General features: G+C 57.6%; 1 protein-coding gene across 1 annotated transcript in view; it reads left to right on the top strand.

Annotated features, from left to right (window-relative positions):
• Positions 1 to 22,018, top strand: part of JAKMIP3 (Janus kinase and microtubule interacting protein 3) — a 77,104-nt gene extending 55,086 nt beyond the window's left edge. Inside the window, 10 exon segments of the mRNA XM_065521625.2 lie at positions 323 to 391; positions 477 to 554; positions 11,222 to 11,425; positions 12,724 to 12,789; positions 20,531 to 20,572; positions 21,441 to 21,588; positions 21,591 to 21,641; positions 21,644 to 21,685; positions 21,688 to 21,774; positions 21,777 to 22,018. Of these exon segments, the coding sequence (XP_065377697.1) occupies positions 323 to 391; positions 477 to 554; positions 11,222 to 11,425; positions 12,724 to 12,789; positions 20,531 to 20,572; positions 21,441 to 21,588; positions 21,591 to 21,641; positions 21,644 to 21,685; positions 21,688 to 21,774; positions 21,777 to 21,880 (891 nt within the window). The 3' untranslated portion in view covers positions 21,881 to 22,018.
• Positions 22,019 to 22,398: the final 380 nt, after the last annotated feature.

The raw sequence follows: 22,398 nt of genomic DNA on the forward strand, positions 1-22,398 counted from the left end.
GGGGTTTGGAGAAACAGGCCACCCCTCCCCGCCCTTGGTGGCAGAGCTCTGCAGATGTGTCTCTCCCACAGTGCCCCAAGCCAGCGTCTCTTCTCTCCTGGAGGTAGTATCAGGGGCAGACTTCCTGGACACCTGAAGGGTGGGAGGGGCAGGGCCATGATTCCAGCGCAGCCCCAACTCCCTGGAGAGGGCTGGGCTCTCCCCTCCCTAAGGAGAAGAGGAAGGAAGACCCAGGCTGCCCTGGCTTCTCTCTCAGCTGTCTCCGCAAGCCGGGGTGGGGGACCCTAGGGGTCATTGTCCTGCTTGTTCTGTTTGTGCCCAGTGGCTCCAGCAGATTGAGGAGACAGAGGCGGCACTGCAGCGGAAGATGGTGGATCTGGAGAGTGAGAAGGTTGGTGGCACCTTCCCTGAGGTTCTGCGGCTCGGCGCTGCAGGTGGGACATCCGAGACAGAGGCATGGTCCTCCTGTGTTTCAGGAGCTGTTCAGTAAGCAGAAGGGCTACCTGGACGAGGAGCTGGACTACCGGAAACAGGCCTTGGACCAGGCCCACAAGGTGAGAGGCACAAGGCTGCTGGAACCCTGGGGAGGGGCATTGGGGTGAAAACAGCCACGTGGCTCAGGTGCCCAGCGGTGCCTCAGATGCCTATGCGAATCAGGTTACAGGGCCCCTAACAGCCCCTAATGACACCTGCACAGCAGGCCCTGGCTCTCCAGAGCTGCCTGATGGGGTCTTCACTTGGAGCTTCATAAACAGAGCAGGATTAGTTGAGGGGGCCTAAACCCACACTGTGCCATGAGAACGTTCTACAGTCTTTGTGCAGGTCACTCGGGCTCACAAACACACCCCGATTCCTAAAGGCTGTCCAGGCATTGGTGTGGGCTGGTGTCTACCTCCCACCCCTCCCCTGAGAAACCGGTGGCTGCTCACTAGTGGAAGGCGTGGTCTTGTTTTATTTCATCTGCTGTGGCTGGGAGGAGCATAGGACATTTCTAGGTTGAAAACTAGGCTTCAGAACTGGGTTCTCCTGCTGGGAGCTACTTCCCCCGTGACTGCACAAGCAATCATCTGTCCCTGCTGGACTCCTATCATGTGACGGAAGGTACGACCGGGAGGATATTCAGGTCGTGTTGTGGAAAGACAAGTGTCACCACCAAGAGGTTCACCTTGGGACCCAGCCCAGCAGGCAGGATCTTGACTGTCATGGTGGGCTGGGATGAAAATGCTCATTCCTGGGGCCAAGTCAGCCTGGGAACTCTCAGAGTGATGGTGATGATGATCATGATGATGATGGTGATGATGACAATGGTGGTGGTGATGATTCTGCTGGCAGTGATAATGGTGATGGTGGTAGTGGTGGTGGTGGTGATGGTGGTAATGGTGGTGGTGATGATGATCATGATGATGGTGGTGGTAGTGGTGATGGTGATGATGGTGATTATGATGGTGATAATGGTTATCATGATGCTGGTGGTAGTGATGATGGTGATCTTGATGGTGATGATGGTGATCATGGTGGTGATAATGGTTATGGTGATGGCGGTGGTAGTGATGGTGATAATGGTGATGATAGTGGCGATGATCATGATGGTGGTAGTGGTGATGGTAATAATGGTTATGGTGATGATGGTGATGGTAGTGGTGATGGTGATGATGGTGGTGATGATCATGATGATGGCAGTGGTGATGGTGATGACGGTGATTATGATGGTGATAATGGTTATCATGATGCTGGTGGTAGTGATGATGGTGATTATGATGGTCATCATGGTTATGGTGATGACGGTGGTGGAGATGGTGATGATGGTGGTGATGTAGTGGCGATGATGATCATGATGATGGTAGTAGTGGTCATGATGATGGTGATGATCATGGCGATGATCATGATGATGGTGGTAGTAGTGATGATGGTGATAATAGTGATGATGATGCTGGTAGTGATGGTGGTGATCATGATGGTGATAATAGTTATGGTGATGATGGCAATGATCATGATGACGGTGGTGGTAGTAGTGGTAATGGTGATGATAGGTGATGATGCTGGTGGTGATGATGATGATCATGATGATGGTGGTGTTAGTGATGGTGGTGATATGGTGGTGATGATCATGACAGTGGTGGTAGTGGTGGTGATGATGGCGATCATGATGGTGATGATGGTGATTGATGGTGGCGATCATGGTGACAATGGTGATTGATGATGATGGTGATAGTGATGATGGTGGTGGTGATGATGAGGATGATAATGATAGTATTATAATGACAGCCTACTCAAGAGGCTTTCCCATGTGGCAGGCAGTGATCTGGCCAGCCAGGCACAGAAGCTGGTGACCTGCCCAAGGACACACAGTCAGAATGAAGGCAGGAGTCGAATCTCAGCATTCTTCCCCTGCACCCACAGCCATGACTGCTGCACTAGGCATCTCTCCTTCCCGCACTTGTGGATTCAAGTTCCTCACATAGAGGGGCCAGGGCTCAAAAGCAGAACGCTACAGAGCAAAGAGCAGTCACACCAGGCACCTGGCATCCTGGGCAGGGGTGCAAGGCCCATGTCAGTTGCTGTGGAAGCCAGTGTGGGAGCCATGGGAGGCTTTGGAAGCAGATGACCTGTGTTTGAGGCCCAACTCAGCCAGTAACCACTAGGGATTGGGAGTTCCTGTAAGATGCTGGGCATGGAGGCTAGTCCTGGCTAAACTGGTAATGACCCTCCTGTTTCTATGGTTAGTTTCACTATTGCTGACCAGCACGTGTGCACATGCCTGCGTGGGAGCAGCTCACAGGTTGCTGGCTATCCTTCCCGGGGGTCCACTGTCCTCATGGCCTCTGGGTACTGAGAGCCAGTCCTGGGTGAGCTGGCCCCAGCAGTGGTGAGACCTGCGTCCCTCCAGGTGGCCAGGGACCTGCGCAGCACGCAGCATGTCTGTCCACCCTGCTCATGGGGCGGCCCCCAGGCGCAGGCTGCTGCAGGATTAGCTTCCTGGGCAGTCCTCTGGGTCTTGCCTGCTTTGGTCAGAAGGAAAAAGGCTGGAAGTGGGTGGTTGCTTGATGTAAAAAGCAGAGGCCCCTCAGTGCCCTAGGCCATCCATGCCGCAGCCAGCTGATACTCCTCTGCTCACGCCTTCTGGGATGCCTGGCTGCCCTTACTGGAGAGACTTTCTTGGCGAGGCGACAGGTCCTGCAGGCTCTAGGCTCCCGCCTCCCCCCCTCAGCTCAGTCTCTGTCCCCCGAAGCCCCTTGGCTCTCCAGCCTCCTCATACCCCCTCATTTTCCTCATCCTGTTCATGCTGATTGCTGGCATAGACAGGTTCCTCTCTGGTGGATGAGGAAGAACCCTCTAGAACAGTGATCTCCCATGAGCACCAAGGCCCACGTCGCTTCCTGGGTGGAGAGGCAGCTGGGATCCAGCTAGGGATCAGCCTACTTGGTAGGCATCTCCACTGCTATGCAGCCACCACCACCACAGGCCAGGAGACGGAGGACCCCACCCAGCCTTCGCTGATGCTGTTCCGTCCTTCTGGGGCTCCCTCCCTTTCCTTCTCCTGCCCATCCCTGACTGACACTGCAAGCCTCAGTTTAGTACCTCATCTCCTCTAGGAAACCTTCCCTGACTCCCAGTGAGGTGGCCCTGACATGCCCCACTCGTGGAAATGGGTCTGCCTTTCTATGGGGCAAGCAGGGATCGTGTGCATCTGCTACCATCTGGTCTCCTAGACCAGCACAAGGCCTGGCAGGCAGCAGGTGCTTTGTGGGTGATGCATAGGTGAAGAGGAAAAGAGCTAAGGATTGTGCAAAGGTTTTTAAATCCATCCCACCTTGAGACAGGAAAGGGAAGAGAAGGGCATGCATTTTTTTTAATATTGCATTTTTTTTCCTGAATGAAAAAAGAATCAATGTACAGTTCTAATTTACAACACAGAAAAATCCAAGAAAAAATTCACCATGTACCCAGCACACAGAGAAAGACTGTGGGCATTCTGGTTTCTCTCCCGGTGGTCTCTTGGCAGGATGGGGATATGCATAGTATTTTTGCAAAAGTGGGGTCCCCATGCTTATCTAAGGCTTGCTGTCTGAAATCTTCTGAGAGATGGTCATCACGCCAATGGTAGGAAATGTTCACAGTAGGAAAGGACATTTTCTTCCCGTTCCTGTTCTCTGGACTCCAGATGCCACCAACAAAGGGGACCCACTTGCTGGTTCTCTTTTCCTTCCTGGATTACACCCCACGTGTGTGCATGTACGTTTTCATGGATAGCCTGAGAACCCCAACGAGCTGCAGCATGCTTCCCTTTCACCTGACCGTGCACAGCCAGGGCGCTTCCCACCAGCCCAAGGGGCGACTTGGTGTGAGCGTATCATGGACTGTTTGTCCCCAGTAGTGGACTTAGGTAGTGTCCATGCATTAGCTGTCACCAGCAAAATAGCAATTCCTATCCATTTCTGACATCCCAACACACAAATAGAAATTATCTGCAGGAAATAGTCTTTGGATCGACCAAAGGGTTATGCACACTTGCATTGTTAGGAACTGTCGAATATTTCTCCCCGTAGTAGGTACAACTTGCACCCCAAACTTCCACCGCATGGTGTGCAGCTGCCTGGTGCAGTCCTAGCAGGCGTGTCTCCTGGTGAGCTCAAAGTTTAACATGTTTCTATGCAACTCCACGCCACGTCTGTTTGTGACCTTTCCCATCTCTCTCTCATGCTATCTACCTTTTGGTCAGAGTTCTTGATAAAAGAAGGCAACCAGCCCTTTGCCATCCATTGCAAATATTTCCTTTATTTCCTCACTCAGAAGAATGGTACATTGCAAATATTTCACCCAGCTTGTCAGTTGCTCTTTGATGTCAAACACTGTTTTGAGGGCCTGGAAGAATTTGGGTAATTTTTATGAGGGTGATGGCCTCCAGGTTTTATGGCATAATTTCAAATTTGTCCTTCATACAAAAAAAAGAAAAAGATTGTACAAAAATATTCCAATGTTTTCTTTCAGCATTACTTTGAGGTGTGTGTGAGGCACGTGTAAAGAGGAAAAGGAAATGTATGCACCTCCAGGATGGCAGCCCCCCACCCCGCCCCCCAGGCAGCATTTGTCTACTCAGCCATCCACCTTTTCCACCCTAATGTCACAGATAATTCCCCTTTGTAAGATCGTGTCTGGAGTGATGCCTCAGGCCCAGAATCCCTCCACTGGGTCGGGAGAGTTGTCCCATGACTGGAGAAGTAGCCTGTGGGCCCCCTTGTCCTGACCAGAATGCGGAATCTGAGCACAGAAAGCTCCAGGAGTGGGGCCCTGGCCTAGAGCAACTGCCACCGTGGTCCCTGTGATCAGACATCCTGTGGACAGGAGTGGGGGCCTGGCCTAGAGCAACTGCCACCATGGTCCCTGTGATCAGACATCCTGTGGACACCCCATGGGATTAGAGATGTGGGTCTCTGCACACATTTCCAGAAGATCAAATCAGCACTGCTTCAGCTTTCTGTGAGGCCACCTCTCTCTGCACCTCCACAGTAGCTGTGTTCTCAGGCCTCAGATGGGGCCAACTGCTCAGCGGATCATTCAGCCCCAAAGTCCAGTCAGGGGGGGCACATGGTTGCTGGCTGGACCAGGATTAATGCCCCCTACTCTGGAGGGGACTGGGGGCACCTTCCTGTGAGACGCCGTGGGAGGGGCAGCTTCCTGTGAGACGCCGTGGGAGGGCGTCTTCCTGTGAGACGCCGTGGGAGGGGCAGGTTCCTGTGAGACGCCGTGGGAGGGGCACCTTCCTGTGAGACGCCGTGGGAGGGGCAGGTTCCTGTGAGACGCCGTGGGAGGGGCAGGTTCCTGTGAGACGCCGTGGGAGGGGCGTCTTCCTGTGAGACGCCGTGGGAGGGCGTCTTCCTGTGAGACGCCGTGGGAGGGCGTCTTCCTGTGAGACGCCGTGGGAGGGGCAGGTTCCTGTGAGACGCCGTGGGAGGGGCGTCTTCCTGTGAGACGCCGTGGGAGGGCGTCTTCCTGTGAGACGCCGTGGGAGGGGCAGGTTCCTGTGAGACGCCGTGGGAGGGGCAGGTTCCTGTGAGACGCCGTGGGAGGGGCGTCTTCCTGTGAGACGCCGTGGGAGGGCGTCTTCCTGTGAGACGCCGTGGGAGGGTCGTCTTCCTGTGAGACGCCGTGGGAGGGTCGTCTTCCTGTGAGACGCCGTGGGAGGGGCGTCTTCCTGTGAGACGCCGTGGGAGGGTCGTCTTCCTGTGAGACGCCGTGGGAGGGGCGTCTTCCTGTGAGACGCCGTGGGAGGGGCAGGTTCCTGTGAGACGCCGTGGGAGGGGCAGGTTCCTGTGAGACGCCGTGGGAGGGGCGTCTTCCTGTGAGACGCCGTGGGAGGGGCGTCTTCCTGTGAGACGCCGTGGGAGGGTCGTCTTCCTGTGAGACGCCGTGGGAGGGGCAGGTTCCTGTGAGACGCCGTGGGAGGGCGTCTTCCTGTGAGACGCCGTGGGAGGGGCGTCTTCCTGTGAGACGCCGTGGGAGGGGCAGGTTCCTGTGAGACGCCGTTGGGAGGGGCACCTTCCTGTGAGACGCCGTGGTAGGGGCAGGTTCCTGTGAGACGCCGTGGGAGGGGCAGGTTCCTGTGAGACGCCGTGGGAGGGGCAGGTTCCTGTGAGACGCCGTGGGAGGGGCAGGTTCCTGTGAGACGCCGTGGGAGGGTGTCTTCCTGTGAGACGCCGTGGGAGGGGCAGGTTCCTGTGAGACGCCGTTGGGAGGGGCAGGTTCCTGTGAGACGCCGTGGGAGGGGCGTCTTCCTGTGAGACGCCGTGGGAGGGGCAGGTTCCTGTGAGACGCCGTGGGAGGGGCGTCTTCCTGTGAGACGCCGTGGGAGGGGCGTCTTCCTGTGAGACGCCGTGGGAGGGTCGTCTTCCTGTGAGACGCCGTGGGAGGGGCAGGTTCCTGTGAGACGCCGTTGGGAGGGGCAGGTTCCTGTGAGACGCCGTGGGAGGGGCGTCTTCCTGTGAGACGCCGTGGGAGGGGCAGGTTCCTGTGAGACGCCGTGGGAGGGGCGTCTTCCTGTGAGACGCCGTGGGAGGGGCGTCTTCCTGTGAGACGCCGTGGGAGGGTCGTCTTCCTGTGAGACGCCGTGGGAGGGGCAGGTTCCTGTGAGACGCCGTTGGGAGGGGCACCTTCCTGTGAGACGCCGTGGGAGGGGCAGGTTCCTGTGAGACGCCGTGGGAGGGGCAGGTTCCTGTGAGACGCCGTGGGAGGGGCGTCTTCCTGTGAGACGCCGTGGGAGGGGCAGGTTCCTGTGAGACGCCGTTGGGAGGGGCAGGTTCCTGTGAGACGCCGTGGGAGGGGCAGGTTCCTGTGAGACGCCGTGGGAGGGGCAGGTTCCTGTGAGACGCCGTGGGAGGGGCGTCTTCCTGTGAGACGCCGTGGGAGGGGCAGGTTCCTGTGAGACGCCGTTGGGAGGGGCAGGTTCCTGTGAGACGCCGTGGGAGGGGCAGGTTCCTGTGAGACGCCGTGGGAGGGGCAGGTTCCTGTGAGACGCCGTGGGAGGGGCAGGTTCCTGTGAGACGCCGTGGGAGGGGCAGGTTCCTGTGAGACGCCGTGGGAGGGGCGTCTTCCTGTGAGACGCCGTGGGAGGGGCGTCTTCCTGTGAGACGCCGTGGGAGGGGCAGGTTCCTGTGAGACGCCGTGGGAGGGGCGTCTTCCTGTGAGACGCCGTGGGAGGGGCAGGTTCCTGTGAGACGCCGTGGGAGGGTCGTCTTCCTGTGAGATGCCGTGGGAGGGGCAGGTTCCTGTGAGACGCCGTGGGAGGGGCGTCTTCCTGTGAGACGCCGTGGGAGGGGCAGGTTCCTGTGAGACGCCGTGGGAGGGGCAGGTTCCTGTGAGACGCCGTGGGAGGGGTGTCTTCCTGTGAGACGCCGTGGGAGGGGCACGTTCCTGTGAGATACTGGGCAGGGGGGTCTCTTCCTGTGATGCTGGGGGGGGGTCTCTCCCTGTGTGATGCTGGGGGGGGGTCTCTCCCTGTGTGATGCTGGGGGGGGGTCTCTCCCTGTGTGATGCTGGGGGGGGTCTCCCTGTGTGATGCTGGGGGGGGTTCTCTCCCTGTGTGATGTTGGGGGTCTCTTCCTGTGTGATGTTGGGGGGGTCTCTCCCTGTGTGATGTTGGGGGGGTCTCCCTGTGTGATGCTGGGGGGGGTCTCTTCCTGTGTGATGTTGGGGGTCTCTTCCTGTGTGATGTTGGGGGGGTCTCTCCTTGTGTGATGTTGGGGGGGTCTCTCCCTGTGTGATGCTGGGGGGGGTCTCTTCCTGTGTGATGTTGGGGGTCTCTTCCTGTGTGATGCTGGGGGGGGTCTCTTCCTGTGTGATGTTGGGGGTCTCTTCCTGTGTGATGCTGGGGGGGGGTCTCTTCCTGTGTGATGCTGGGGGGTCTCTTCCTGTGTGATGCTGGGGGGGTCTCTTCCTGTGTGATGCTGGGGGGGTCTCTCCCTGTGTGATGCTGGGGGGGTCTCTTCCTGTGTGATGCTGGGGGGGGTTCTCTCCCTGTGTGATGCTGGGGGGGGGTCTCTCCCTGTGTGATGCTGGGGGGGGGTCTCTCCCTGTGTGATGTTGGGGGGGTCTCTCCCTGTGTGATGTTGGGGGGGTCTCTTCCTGTGTGATGCTGGGGGGGGTCTCCTTGTGTGATGCTGGGGGGGGTCTCTTCCTGTGTGATGCTGGGGGGGGTCTCCTTGTGTGATGCTGGCGGGGGGTCTCTCCCTGTGTGATGCTGGGGGGGGGGTCTCTCCCTGTGTGATGCTGGGGGGGGTCTCTCCCTGTGTGATGTTGGGGGGGTCTCTCCCTGTGTGATGTTGGGGGGGTCTCTCCCTGTGTGATGCTGGGGGGGTCTCTCCCTGTGTGATGTTGGGGGGGTCTCTCCCTGTGTGATGTTGGGGGGGTCTCTCCCTGTGTGATGCTGGGGGGGGTCTCTCCCTGTGTGATGTTGGGGGGGTCTCTTCCTGTGTGATGCTGGGGGGGGTCTCTCCCTGTGTGATGCTGGGGGGGGTCTCTCCCTGTGTGATGTTGGGGGGGTCTCTTCCTGTGTGATGCTGGGGGGGGGGTCTCCTTGTGTGATGCTGGGGGGGGGTCTCTTCCTGTGTGATGCTGGGGGGGGGTCTCCTTGTGTGATGCTGGGGGGGGTCTCTCCCTGTGTGATGCTGGGGGGGGTCTCTCCCTGTGTGATGCTGGGGGGGGTCTCTCCCTGTGTGATGTTGGGGGGGTCTCTCCCTGTGTGATGCTGGGGGGGTCTCTCCCTGTGTGATGCTGGGGGGGGTCTCTCCCTGTGTGATGCTGGGGGGGGGTCTCTCCCTGTGTGATGCTGGGGGGGGTCTCTCCCTGTGTGATGCTGGGGGGGGTCTCTTCCTGTGTGATGCTGGGGGGGGTTTCTTCCTGTGTGATGCTGGGGGGGGTCTCTCCCTGTGTGATGCTGGGGGGGGGTTTCTTCCTGTGTGATGCTGGGGGGGGTCTCTCCCTGTGTGATGCTGGGGGGGGTCTCTTCCTGTGTGATGCTGGGGGGGGTCTCTCCCTGTGTGATGCTGGGGGGTCTCTCCCTGTGTGATGTTGGGGGGGTCTCTTCCTGTGTGATGCTGGGGGGGGTCTCTTCCTGTGTGATGTTGGGGGGGGTTCTCTCCCTGTGTGATGCTGGGGGGGGTCTCTCCCTGTGTGATGTTGGGGGGGTCTCTTCCTGTGTGATGCTGGGGGGGGGTCTCCTTGTGTGATGCTGGGGGGGGGTCTCTCCCTGTGTGATGCTGGGGGGGGGTCTCTCCCTGTGTGATGTTGGGGGGGTCTCTTCCTGTGTGATGCTGGGGGGGGTCTCCTTGTGTGATGCTGGGGGGGGGGTCTCTCTCTGTGTGATGCTGGGGGGGGTCTTCCTGTGTGATGTTGGGGGGGGTCTCTTCTTGGGTGCTGCTGGTGGGTCCGCTTCCTGTGTGATATTTGGGGGGCCTCTTTCTCCACTTCCAACAGGAAGGCCCCCTCATTTGGGATGCTCCGAGTTTCCTGAGTTCACTGTTGATTTCCTTCCCTTTCCCTGCACACTTGCCTGGTTCTCTCCTGTGTCATTCACGGTGTGGCTCTCGGTCACTCAGGTGCCCTCAGGTGACCCACAGGCCTGTGAGCACTGAGGTTTTTTTCTGCACTTCCTGCTCTGCTTCTGGGAGACAGTGGAGCAAGGAGGGGAGGAGCTGGTTCCTCCTGGGGCAATGATGGCTCTTTACAGCAGGGGCTGGTGCCGACTTTGCCTCTCTGGACATGGGTGTGGTAGACCGTGGTCTGTGTGGCTGCCAAAGGCAGGGAGGCTCATCCAGGCAGCCCACAGTTCATGTCACCACGGAGGTCCTGGTGAGCACCCCCCACCACCAGGTGCACATGAAGCCACTGTGAGGTTAGTTCCAAGTCAGCAGTCGGCCAGGTTTATTTTTAGAAGCTGGAGCTCATCTTAAAGGCACTGAGCTCTTTTTCTCTAAGAAGTGGAGGTTGATGTGCGAGCTGGTTGTGACAGCTGGGGACAGTTTATTTTGTGGCCGTCAAGAACAATAAAGTGTAACTGAGGCCCAAAAGTATTTTTTTTCCATTTCCTAATACTTCTGCTGTCTCTGAAGATGTTACATTTGGTTGGGAAGAAAGCCTCTGTAGTGTGAGAATTTGTTTTTTACAAAGATCGTGTCAATAAAATTTGCCTAAGAAAAGCTTTGAAATATGCAGAGCAAACTGCCAAACCCCAGGAATTTATGAAAAGGTGTGTACTTTGGCTGCTGGGTTATTATGTATTTTGGCTGTGGGGTTATTATGTATTTTGGCTGCTGGTTATAGCACTGGGATCGGGTTACATGGGTCTATGAATTGGATTTAGGGAGGCAGCAGGTGACCCCACGCTCAGCTCCCTCCCACCTTGCTGTGTCCCCACAGGCCACCTGCAGCCCCTCCACCTCCCACTCAGCTTCCCCACTTCATAGCTCAGTCCTCCCCCACCCTGGGGCTCAGGGTCCTGGCTTCTGCTGGCCTGGTCAGCGTCTCTGCTTCTAGGGTCTTCTCACAGACTGGGGAGGTCCGTGGGGCCCCAGTCCTTCTGCAGAGGCCACAGCACTGGGTTCCTGTCTGTTGCACATCCTCCTGGCCCCGCTCCCAGGCGGAGGGTGGCCCGGCCTCCGTTGCCCTTCCTGAAAGGTTTGTTCTGGGGAGAAGGCAAGGACTAAGGCATCTCCCCTTCCGTCCCCAGCACATCCTGGAGCTGGAAGCCATGCTGTATGACGCCCTGCAGCAGGAGGCCGGGGCCAAGGTGGCTGAGCTGCTGTCGGAGGAGGAGCGCGAGAAGCTCAAGGTGGCCGTGGAGCAGTGGAAACGCCAGGTTATGAGTGAGCTGCGCGAGCGGGATGCCCAGATCCTGCGGGAGCGCATGGAGCTGCTGCAGCTGGCTCAGCAGGTGCATGGCAGGCGGGAGTGGGACTGGGGTAAAGACCTGGCCCCGGGCCTGCACAGAGCCAGGCGGGACGTCCTGTGGCCACATCTCCGACGACTATGCCTCTGTGGCCCCACCCTCCGGTGGCCACACCCCTCATAACACATATTCTGATGGCTACACCCTGGTAGCCGTGCCCCTAATGGCCATGCCCCCGATGGCCGTGCCCCCCAATTGTCATGCCTTCCACACACAGAGCCTTGGATGGCCACACTTTCTGATGATCGTGCCCTAGAATGGCCATGCCCCCTGTTGGCCACGCCCTCTTGTGGTCACACCCCTGATGGCCATGCCCCTGATGGCCATGCCTGTCAATGGCAGGCACTCGGGCCAGACTGCCTCCCTCACCAGCCTAGTGTCCTGGGCATGTTGCAGAGGCCTCTGGGTGGCAGTTCTCTTTTGGACCCCGGCTACCGTGTCTTTTCCATGACACCGTTTCCTGATGGCAAGGGTGTTCTCTGGGGACAGCAGCCCTGGCGTGCCTTGGCCTCAGGGCACTGTGGGACCTCAGGCCTGTTGGGTCAGTTCTGCTGTAATGGGAGGTGAGGAGCCTCGCAGACTGGACGACCCAGATGTGTAGGACACAGCCCAGCTCCTCCATGAACCAGGTTGGCTGGGAGGCGGCTTTATGGATGTTTTCCTTGTGAAGACCACCCCTAGCGAAGGCTTAATTGAAATTCACATAAACAAGTGCCCTGTGTGCCAACTGGCCGTGGGCATCGCTGGGCTAATGTTGGACGTGCTCTGCTGGCTCCTCGTTAGCCTCCTGGGCCCCTTTGGCCTCTGGGGGCTCAGGGTGAGGACAGTCACCTGCAGCCCCTTTGTTGCCTCAGAGGGGCTGTGGTTGGAGCTCAGATGCTTGGGGGACCCCAGGCACTGGCATCCCCCTCACCAGGAGATTCTGTGCCCAGCTCTCCTGTGACCCTCTGGCGGCCCCTTACTCTGCTGCAGTGGCATTTGGGGGGACCGGGAATGCGTTCCTACCGTTTCCCTGGATGTCTGGCGTCGTGCTTTCTGAGTTGAAGTTGCAGGAATCGGACGCATACTGTTCCCACCACAGGGAGCGTGACATGGGGAAGGCCCTCTGCTCTCCTGCTGGAACAACGCAGCAAAGGCTGGTGTCCTCGTCAGGAGCCACAGCCCATGGCCATGCCAGTTGCTCTGCCACCATTTGTTACCAAGGAAATGCATGAAAATCTTGAAGGATTTGGGTTTCCCAAATACTGTGACTGTTGAAGATTTTTTTCCTTTTAACCTTGCAGAGAATTAAAGAGTTAGAAGAAAGAATAGAAGCTCAGAAGAGACAAATAAAAGAACTGGAGGAAAAGGTAAAACAAATGCAGTTTTGGGGTTTTTGCTTGTTAAGATCAAGGGAGAGGGCCACTCCCACTGAGTCACTCGGCTCCAGGCCGCTGGGGCGGCAGACTTAGCTCCCAGCAGCGGCAGGCGGCGGCCACCTGAAGACTGGGTGGAGCTGAGCAGAAAAAGCCTTCAGGGTGGTGGCTGCTGCAAGGGCTCTGGACCGGGAGACAGGAGCCCTGCGGTCTAGGAATGCCCCTGCCAGCGCCCAGCCATGCGACCTCAGAGGAGCCACTCCTCTTGTGGCCTCAGTTTCCCCATCTGGAGCCAACGGCCTCGGGTTCCTCTCATCATGGAAGCCTAGACTGTGTGGAAGCCTTTGATCCCTGCAGGTTCACCTTGCGCTGGTCTAAGAATCAAGTTCCCAGATCAGAAGCACCCATTGAAGTGCAGTTAGGTTGAGGCCACACGCCAGGGCTGGGGAGGGCTGTCTGGCTCTTTCTCAGGGTCCTGGCTCCATGAGGTATGGGGTCAGGGGTGCTCTGTCCATGCACATAACAGGCTTGGTGCTCCCCAAGTCAGGGTGAGGGGAGCACAGCAGAGTCCCAGCCCTCCCGGGGATGCCTGCAGGTGTTCAGGGCAGGGCTTGTTCTCCCGTGTGGGGCTGGTTCAGTGATGTCTGGGGGTGAGTGTTCACTCCGTTGTGATTGGTCCTGGGGGCCTGGCTCCCCACCCCCAGCCCAGAGTGAGACTTTGTGCTAAGTCTGTGGGGTGGAGCTCCCTGAAGTGACCGACTCCCACTGGGGGCTGAATGAAGTGGCCAGTGGCCCCACCTTCAGCCTCGTCCTTCCGGAGAACACAGGAGGCTGGCATTAGGATGCCCCTCTGGTTGGCATGTGCTGGTCCCGGCCTGAGGAAGAGCCCACAGATGCTCTGCACTTGCCAGGAGAGAGCAGGTCCCTCTGGACAGCAGTCACCTTCGAGGGGCCATGTGTCATCCCACATCCCACCCTAGGCCTACCCTGCCCCTCATAGGCAGTGACACCCAAGCCCTTCTGCTGGGCGCTCACTGCCGCCTGTGAGAATCATCATACTGAAGAACGAGTTACTCAGGGCACAGCCTTTGAGGCCCCAGTGGACACCAGGCCACGTGGGGAAGCATCCACTAGCACACCAGAGCGCCCAGCAATGCCGGAGGGGACACAGTGTTCTTGGGGCTTGAGCCTCAGAGGTCTCTCCCCCAAACCAGATGTCTCCCACCAAACCAAATGTCTCTTCCCCAAACCAAATGTCTCTCCCCCAAACCAAATGTCTCTCCCCAAACCAACTGTCTCCCCCCAAACCAACTGTCTCCCCCCAAAACCAACTGTCTCCCCCCCAAACCAACTCTCTCCCCCCCAAACCAACTGTCTCCCCCCCAAACCAACTCTCTCCCCCCCAAACCAACTGTCTCCCCCCCAAACCAACTCTCTCCCCCCCAAACCAACTGTCTCCCCCCCAAACCAACTGTCTCCCCCCCAAACCAACTCTCTCCCCCAAACCAACTGTCTCCCCCCCAAACCAAATGTCTCCCCCCAAACCAAATGTCTCTCCCCCAAACCAAATGTCTCCCCCCCAAACCAACTGTCTCTCCCCAAACCAACTGTCTCCCCACAAACCAAATGTCTCTCCTCCAAACCAACTCTCTCCCCCCCAAACCAACTCTCTCCCCCAAACCAACTGTCTCTCCCCCAAACCAACTGTCTCCCCACAAACCAACTGTCTCTCCCCAAACCAAATGTCTCTCCCCCAAACCAAATGTCTCCCCCCCAAACCAACTGTCTCTCCCCAAACCAAATGTCTCTCCCCAAACCAACTGTCTCCCCCCCAAACCAAATGTCTCCCCCCCAAACCAACTGTCTCCCCCCAAACCAAATGTCTCTCCCCAAACCAAATGTCTCTCCCCCAAACCAAATGTCTCTCCCCCAAACCAACTGTCTCCCCACAAACCAACTGTCTCCCCCCCAAACCAAATGTCTCTCCCCCAAACCAACTGTCTCCCCCCCAAACCAACTGTCTCCCCACCAAACCACATGTCTCCCCCCCAAACCAACTGTCTCCCCCCCAAACCAACTCTCTCCCCCCCAAACCAACTCTCTCCCCCCAAACCAACTGTCTCCCCCAAACCAACTGTCTCCCCCCCAAACCAACTGTCTCCCCCCCAAACCAACTGTCTCCCCCCGAAAACAACTCTCTCCCCCAAACCAACTGTCTCCCCCCCAAACCAACTCTCTCTCCCCCAAACCAAATGTCTCTCCCCCAAACCAACTGTCTCCCCCACAAACCAACTGTCTCCCCCCAAACCAACTCTCTCCCCCCCAAACCAACTGTCTCTCCCCCAAACCAACTGTCTCCCCCCCAAACCAACTGTCTCCCCCCCAAACCAACTGTCTCCCCCCCAAACCAACTGTCTCCCCCCCAAATCAACTGTCTCCCCCCCAAACCAACTGTCTCTCCCCCAAACCAACTGTCTCTCCCCCAAACCAACTGTCTCCCCCCCAAACCAAATGTCTCTCCCCCAAACCAACTCTCTCCCCCCCAAACCAACTCCCTCCCTCAAACCAACTGTCTCTCCCCCAAACCAACTGTCTCCCCCCCAAACCAACTCTCTCTCCCCCAAACCAACTGTCTCCCCCCCAAACCAACTGTCTCTCCCCCAAACCACATGTCTCTCCCCCAAACCAACTGTCTCCCCCCCAAACCACATGTCTCCCCCCCAAACCAACTGTCTCCCCCCCAAACCAACTCTCTCCCCCCCAAACCAACTCTCTCCCCCCCAAACCAACTGTCTCCCCCAAACCAACTGTCTCCCCCCCAAACCAACTGTCTCCCCCCCAAACCAACTGTCTCCCCCAAACCAACTGTCTCCCCCCCAAACCAACTCTCTCCCCCCGATAACAACTCTCTCCCCCAAACCAACTCTCTCCCCCCCAAACCAATTCTCTCCCCCAAACCAACTGTCTCCCCCCCAAACCAATTCTCTCCCCCAAACCAACTGTCTCCCCCCCAAACCAACTGTCTCTCTCCCAAACCAACTGTCTCCCCCCCAAACCAACTGTCTCCTCCCAAAACCAACTGTCTCTCTCCCAAACCAACTGTCTCCCCCAAACCAACTGTCTCCCCCCCAAACCAACTGTCTCCCCCCAAAACCAACTGTCTCTCCCCCAAACCAAATGTCTCCCCCAAACCAAATGTCTCTCCTCCAAACCAAATGTCTCTCCTCCAAACCAACTGTCTCCCCCCGTAACCAACTCTCTCCCCCCCAAACCAACTGTCTCCCCCCCAAACCAACTCTCTCCCCCCCAAACCAAATGTCTCCCCCCAAACCAACTGTCTCTCCCCCAAACCAACTGTCTCTCCCCCAAACCAACTGTCTCTCCCCCAAACCAACTGTCTCCCCCCCAAACCGTCCCCCCCCAAACCAAATGTCTCCCCCCAAACCAACTGTCTGTCCCCCAAACCAAATGTCTCCCCCCCAAACCAACTGTATCTCCCCCAAACCAAATGTCTACCCCCCAAACCAAATGTCTCCCCCCCAAACCAACTGTCTCTCCCCCAAACCAAATGTCTCCCCCCCAAACCAAATGTCTCCCCCCCAAACCAAATGTCTCCCCCCCAAACCAACTGTCTCTCCCCCAAACCAACTGTCTCCCCCCCAAACCGTCCCCCCCCAAACCAAATGTCTCCCCCCAAACCAACTGTCTGTCCCCCAAACCAAATGTCTCCCCCCCACACCAACTGTATCTCCCCCAAACCAAATGTCTACCCCCCAAACCAAATGTCTCCCCCCCAAACCAACTGTCTCTCCCCCAAACCAAATGTCTCCCCCCCAAACCAAATGTCTCCCCCCCAAACCAAATGTCTCCCCCCCAAACCAACTGTCTCTCCCCCAAACCAACTGTCTCCCCCCCAAACCAAATGTCTCCCCCCCAAACCAACTGTCTCCCCCCCAAACCAACTGTCTCTCCCCCAAACCAATTGTCTCTCCCCCGCAAACCAACTGTCTCCCCCCCAAACCAACTGTCTCCCCCCCAAACCAACTGTCTCTCCCCCAAACCAAATGTCTCCCCCCCAAACCAAATGTCTCTCCCCCAAACCAAATGTCTCTCCCCCAAACCAACTGTCTCCCCACAAACCAACTGTCTCCCCCCCAAACCAAATGTCTCTCCCCCAAACCAACTGTCTCCCCCCCAAACCTACTGTCTCCCCCCCAAACCACATGTCTCCCCCCCAAACCAACTGTCTCCCCCCCAAACCAACTCTCTCCCCCCCAAACCAACTCTCTCCCCCCAAACCAACTGTCTCCCCCAAACCAACTGTCTCCCCCCCAAACCAACTGTCTCCCCCCCAAACCAACTCTCTCCCCCCGAAAACAACTCTCTCCCCCAAACCAACTGTCTCCCCCCCAAACCAACTCTCTCTCCCCCAAACCAAATGTCTCTCCCCCAAACCAACTGTCTCCCCCACAAACCAACTGTCTCCCCCCCAAACCAACTCTCTCCCCCCCAAACCAACTGTCTCTCCCCCAAACCACATGTCTCTCCCCCAAACCAACTGTCTCCCCCCCAAACCAACTGTCTCCCCCCCAAACCAAATGTCTCTCCCCCAAACCAACTGTCTCTCCCCCAAACCAACTGTCTCCCCCCCAAACCAACTGTCTCCCCCCCAAACCAAATGTCTCTCCCCCAAACCAACTCTCTCCCCCCCAAACCAACTCCTCCCCCAAACCAACTGTCTCTCCCCCAAACCAACTGTCTCCCCCCCAAACCAACTCTCTCCCCCCCAAACCAACTCTCTCTCCCCCAAACCAACTGTCTCCCCCCCAAACCAACTGTCTCTCCCCCAAACCACATGTCTCTCCCCCAAACCAACTGTCTCCCCCCCAAACCACATGTCTCCCCCCCAAACCAACTGTCTCCCCCCCAAACCAACTCTCTCCCCCCCAAACCAACTCTCTCCCCCCCAAACCAACTGTCTCCCCCAAACCAACTGTCTCCCCCCCAAACCAACTGTCTCCCCCCCAAACCAACTGTCTCCCCCAAACCAACTGTCTCCCCCCCAAACCAACTCTCTCCCTCCGAAAACAACTCTCTCCCCCAAACCAGCTGTCTCCCCCCCAAACCAATTCTCTCCCCCAAACCAACTGTCTCCCCCCCAAACCAATTCTCTCCCCCAAACCAACTGTCTCCCCCCAAACCAACTGTCTCTCTCCCAAACCAACTGTCTCCCCCCCAAACCAACTGTCTCCCCCCAAAACCAACTGTCTCTCCCCCAAACCAAATGTCTCCCCCAAACCAAATGTCTCTCCTCCAAACCAAATGTCTCTCCTCCAAACCAACTGTCTCCCCCCCAAACCAACTCTCTCCCCCCCAAACCAACTGTCTCCCCCCCAAACCAACTGTCTCCCCCCAAACCAAATGTCTCCCCCCCAAACCAACTGTCTCTCCCCCAAACCAACTGTCTCTCCCCCAAACCAACTGTCTCTCCCCCAAACCAACTGTCTCCCCCCCAAACCGTCCCCCCCCAAACCAAATGTCTCCCCCCAAACCAACTGTCTGTCCCCCAAACCAAATGTCTCCCCCCCAAACCAACTGTATCTCCCCCAAACCAAATGTCTACCCCCCAAACCAAATGTCTCCCCCCCAAACCAACTGTCTCTCCCCCAAACCAAATGTCTCCCCCCCAAACCAAATGTCTCCCCCCCAAACCAAATGTCTCCCCCCCAAACCAACTGTCTCTCCCCCAAACCAACTGTCTCCCCCCCAAACCGTCCCCCCCCAAACCAAATGTCTCCCCCCAAACCAACTGTCCCCCAAACCAAATGTCTCCCCCCCAAACCAACTGTATCTCCCCCAAACCAAATGTCTACCCCCCAAACCAAATGTCTCCCCCACAAACCAACTGTCTCTCCCCCAAACCAAATGTCTCCCCCCCAAACCAAATGTCTCCCCCCCAAACCAAATGTCTCCCCCCCAAACCAACTGTCTCTCCCCCAAACCAAATGTCTCCCCCCCAAACCAAATGTCTCTCCCCCAAACCAACTCTCTCCCCCAAACCACCTGTCTCCCCCCCAAACCAACTGTCTCCCCCCCAAACCAACTGTCTCTCCCCCAAACCAACTGTCTCTCCCCCAAACCAACTGTCTCTCCCCCGCAAACCAACTGTCTCCCCCCCAAACCAACTGTCTCCCCCCCAAACCAACTGTCTCTCCCCCAAACCAAATGTCTCCCCCCCAAACCAAATGTCTCCCCCACAAACCAACTGTCTCTCCCCCAAACCAACTGTATCTCCCCCAAACCAAATGTCTCCCCCCCAAACCAACTGTCTCTCCCCCAAACCAAATGTCTCCCCCCCAAACCAAATGTCTCCCCCCCAAACCAACTGTCTCTCCCCCAAACCAAATGTCTCCCCCCCAAACCAAATGTCTCCCCCACAAACCAACTGTCTCTCCCCCAAACCAACTGTCTCCCCCCCAAACCAAATGTCTCCCCCACAAACCAACTGTCTCTCCCCCAAACCAACTGTATCTCCCCCAAACCAAATGTCTCCCCCCCAAACCAACTGTCTCTCCCCCAAACCAAATGTCTCCCCCCCAAACCAAATGTCTCCCCCCCAAACCAACTGTCTCTCCCCCAAACCAAATGTCTCTCCCCCAAACCAAATGTCTCCCCCCAAACCAAATGTCTCTCCCCCAAACCAAATGTCTGTTTCATTTTGCATCTTAACCTAAGGACGTTTGTTTGTATTAAATACTAGAAAAATGTGAGGGCTGGGCGTGGTGGCTCATGCCTGTAATTCTAGTAATTTAGGAGGCCTAGATGGGAGGATCGCTTGAGCCCAGGATTTCGAGACCAGCCTGGGCAACAAAGTGAGACCCTGTCTCTAGAAAAAAATTCTTAAAAATAGCTGGGCATGGTGGCATGTGCCTATAATCTCAGTTACTCGGGGGCTGAGGTGGGAGGATCACCTGAGCCTGGGAGGCTGAGGCTGCAGTGAGCCACGATCACATCACTGCACTCCAGACTGGGTGACCGACTGAGATCCTGTCTCCAAAGAAAAGAATAGGTCAGGTGTTATTTCTTAAATCTAGGTAAACAGCTCTTCATTTCCAAGCTATGCCCCGCTGCCCGATTTTCCCTCGTGTCCAGATGGGTCTGGCTTCCGACCCCCAGCCCAGAGTGAGGCTGTGTGTGCGTTGTCTACTCAGGGTGCTGGTTGTACTTTGCTGCCTGTGGTGGGACTGAGACCACAGTATTGTCACAGGCCCGCTTTTGTTTGCTGGGCAATTGGAATGTTTTCCAATACAACTTTCACCATTATTATTACCCCATTGGTGCTCTCGCCGAAAATTCCTGCAGCAGGTCTCAGCAATGGGTTTCACTTCAGGGAGGAGGAGTCCCCGGGAGGCTGGCCTTGTGCTGCTGGGGACACGCTGGGTGTGGGGCCCCTGACCAGTGCCCACCACCCGAGTCTGCATGGTGCGGGGGCCCTTAGCGTGTTCCTAGGGGTGGCGGCAGCACCCCTCAGCCCGGGGGATTTGGGCAGCAGCCCTCCCTCGGCCGTCCTAAATGGAGCCCTCTCCTCCCTGCCAACAGCTCTGTCTTCAGTCTGTAATCGCGTGTATTTCTTGCCAGAAGCACTACCAACTCTTTTTTCTCTTTCTTTCCTTCCGTGTCTCCATCCTCCCCTTTCCGTTTCAGTTTTTATTTTTGTTCTTATTTTTCTCCTTAGCTTTCATTCTCTGGTCATAGTCCATCTTGGCACCCTAACGTGGTGAGTATTTCATTGGCAGGGCCCGGCAGGGGTCCCGCTCTGCTTCCCGGAAGACACCTCGGCCCCCTGCCCTGCCGGGGAGCTGCCCCCCCTGCCATTTGATGAACCGGAAGGCGTGACCCAGCATCCCCAAAAGGATCGTTAGAAAGCCACCCGCGTCCTTCAACACCAGAAGTCCGTCCCTGGGGTCAGGACCGGGGTCTTCCACTGTAGAGGCTGCAAGGTGCTCACCTTTCCTGAGCGGGAAGGAGAGCAGGGTCCATCCCCCCCAACCCAGTGTAGCAGAAACGTGCAGGACCCTCTCTAGGTGGTCTTTCTGCTTCGGTGGCACTAGGCAGCAGTTCCTGGGGACAGACACGGTGGTTCTGTGATTCATCCTCATTCTTTTTTGGGTGCTGCTGAGTACGGGCTTGGCTGGTGCTGGAGATTCAGCCAGGAGGGCTGGATCTCCCTGCCAGGCTGGGGCGGCCTAGGCCGGGGTAGCTGGAGTCTGTGGGTCACGGCTGCTGCTGTTGCTACCATGGCACCCGCCAGCATAAATGTCTGCCTCCTTCCAAACTGGAAGAGGGACAAGTAGGACGTCACATCATCGTTCACCTCAGTCCTCGAGTCCCCACCCTTCATCAGGTCCCGAGAGGAGCTTCCCCTGGGGGCAGGGATCTTCCTCTCCACACAGCCCCTCATCCCTCACCCCTCAGTCTGGCCAAGCAGACACTCCGTGACATCCTCTGCACGCAGCCCCTCACCCCTCACCCCTCACCCTGGCCAAGCGGAGCCTCCCTGACATCCTCTGCACATAGCCCCTCGCCCCTCACCCCGGCTGAACGGAGCGTCGCTGACTCTGCGCTCTACATTTCTTTTCTTCCAGCCCCACGTTGAATCGGACCCTTTTCCTCCAGTGGGACCTGAGAGCAGGGACAAAACGGGACGTCGCGTCTCCATCCTGAAGACCCAGGGGGTCTTGGTCTCTGCACGCCCGTCCCGTGGAGGAAGAGTGAGAAGGGGCAGCATGTGCAGTGCAAGCTGCCGTCCTCGTGGGATGCGCCAGGACTAGAACTGGCTCTGCCGACTCTCGGGGGCTTCTCTGGGAGAAGCCCGGCCTTGGCTGCTGGACCCTGGTCCCTCCTCCTGGACGGCAGTCCCCATCCCAGTTCCAGGGATGTGCAGCATTCCCTGCCAAGCAGGGGTGAGAACTGCTTCTGTGTGAAGCACCAGCCTCGGGTCCTCTCCTCTCTCTTGGTCCTCACAGTAGTTGCCACCAGTGTCTGGAGGAAGATTTTCAGAAACGACAGAGGCGTGGCCCAGTGACAAGATGAAGGCTGTGACTGAGCCACCTGGATGGTGACCTTCATTCAAGGAGGCTCCCTGGATGGTCCTGGGAGGGCTCCCCAACACCTCAGTGGCCCCTCCAATGCTGCAATGTGTTGCTGGGGTCCTAAACACCTGCTGGCCAACAGACCCCACACCCACCCTCCTTCATCGTCATCTCTGTGGGGACAGACAAGAGCCGTGGCCGCCGTGGGCCATGGGGTGCCCTCAACCCTCTGCCTTCCTACCCAGCCTGAGACAGGAAGGCCGCCAGCTGGGAGCACCACGGCACTGATCCAAGGAAGGCGTGGGGAGTGTGGTGACAGGAGATGGGACGAGGGGGCAGAGCCAGCTGGAACATGGATGCCAGAGGCTGCCTCCGTAGTGCATCTCCAGAAGTCACAGAGGCCCTGAGCGCCCAGAGCCACCTGAGCCACCTGGCCTGGAAGCCCCTGCGCAGGCCAGACCTGCAGGCCATGGACCCCAGCAGGAACCGAAGCCTCACCCCAAGCCTTCGT

Source organism: Macaca fascicularis, chromosome 9 (assembly GCF_037993035.2).
Source record: "Macaca fascicularis isolate 582-1 chromosome 9, T2T-MFA8v1.1".
NCBI classification, from domain to species: domain Eukaryota; kingdom Metazoa; phylum Chordata; class Mammalia; order Primates; family Cercopithecidae; genus Macaca; species Macaca fascicularis.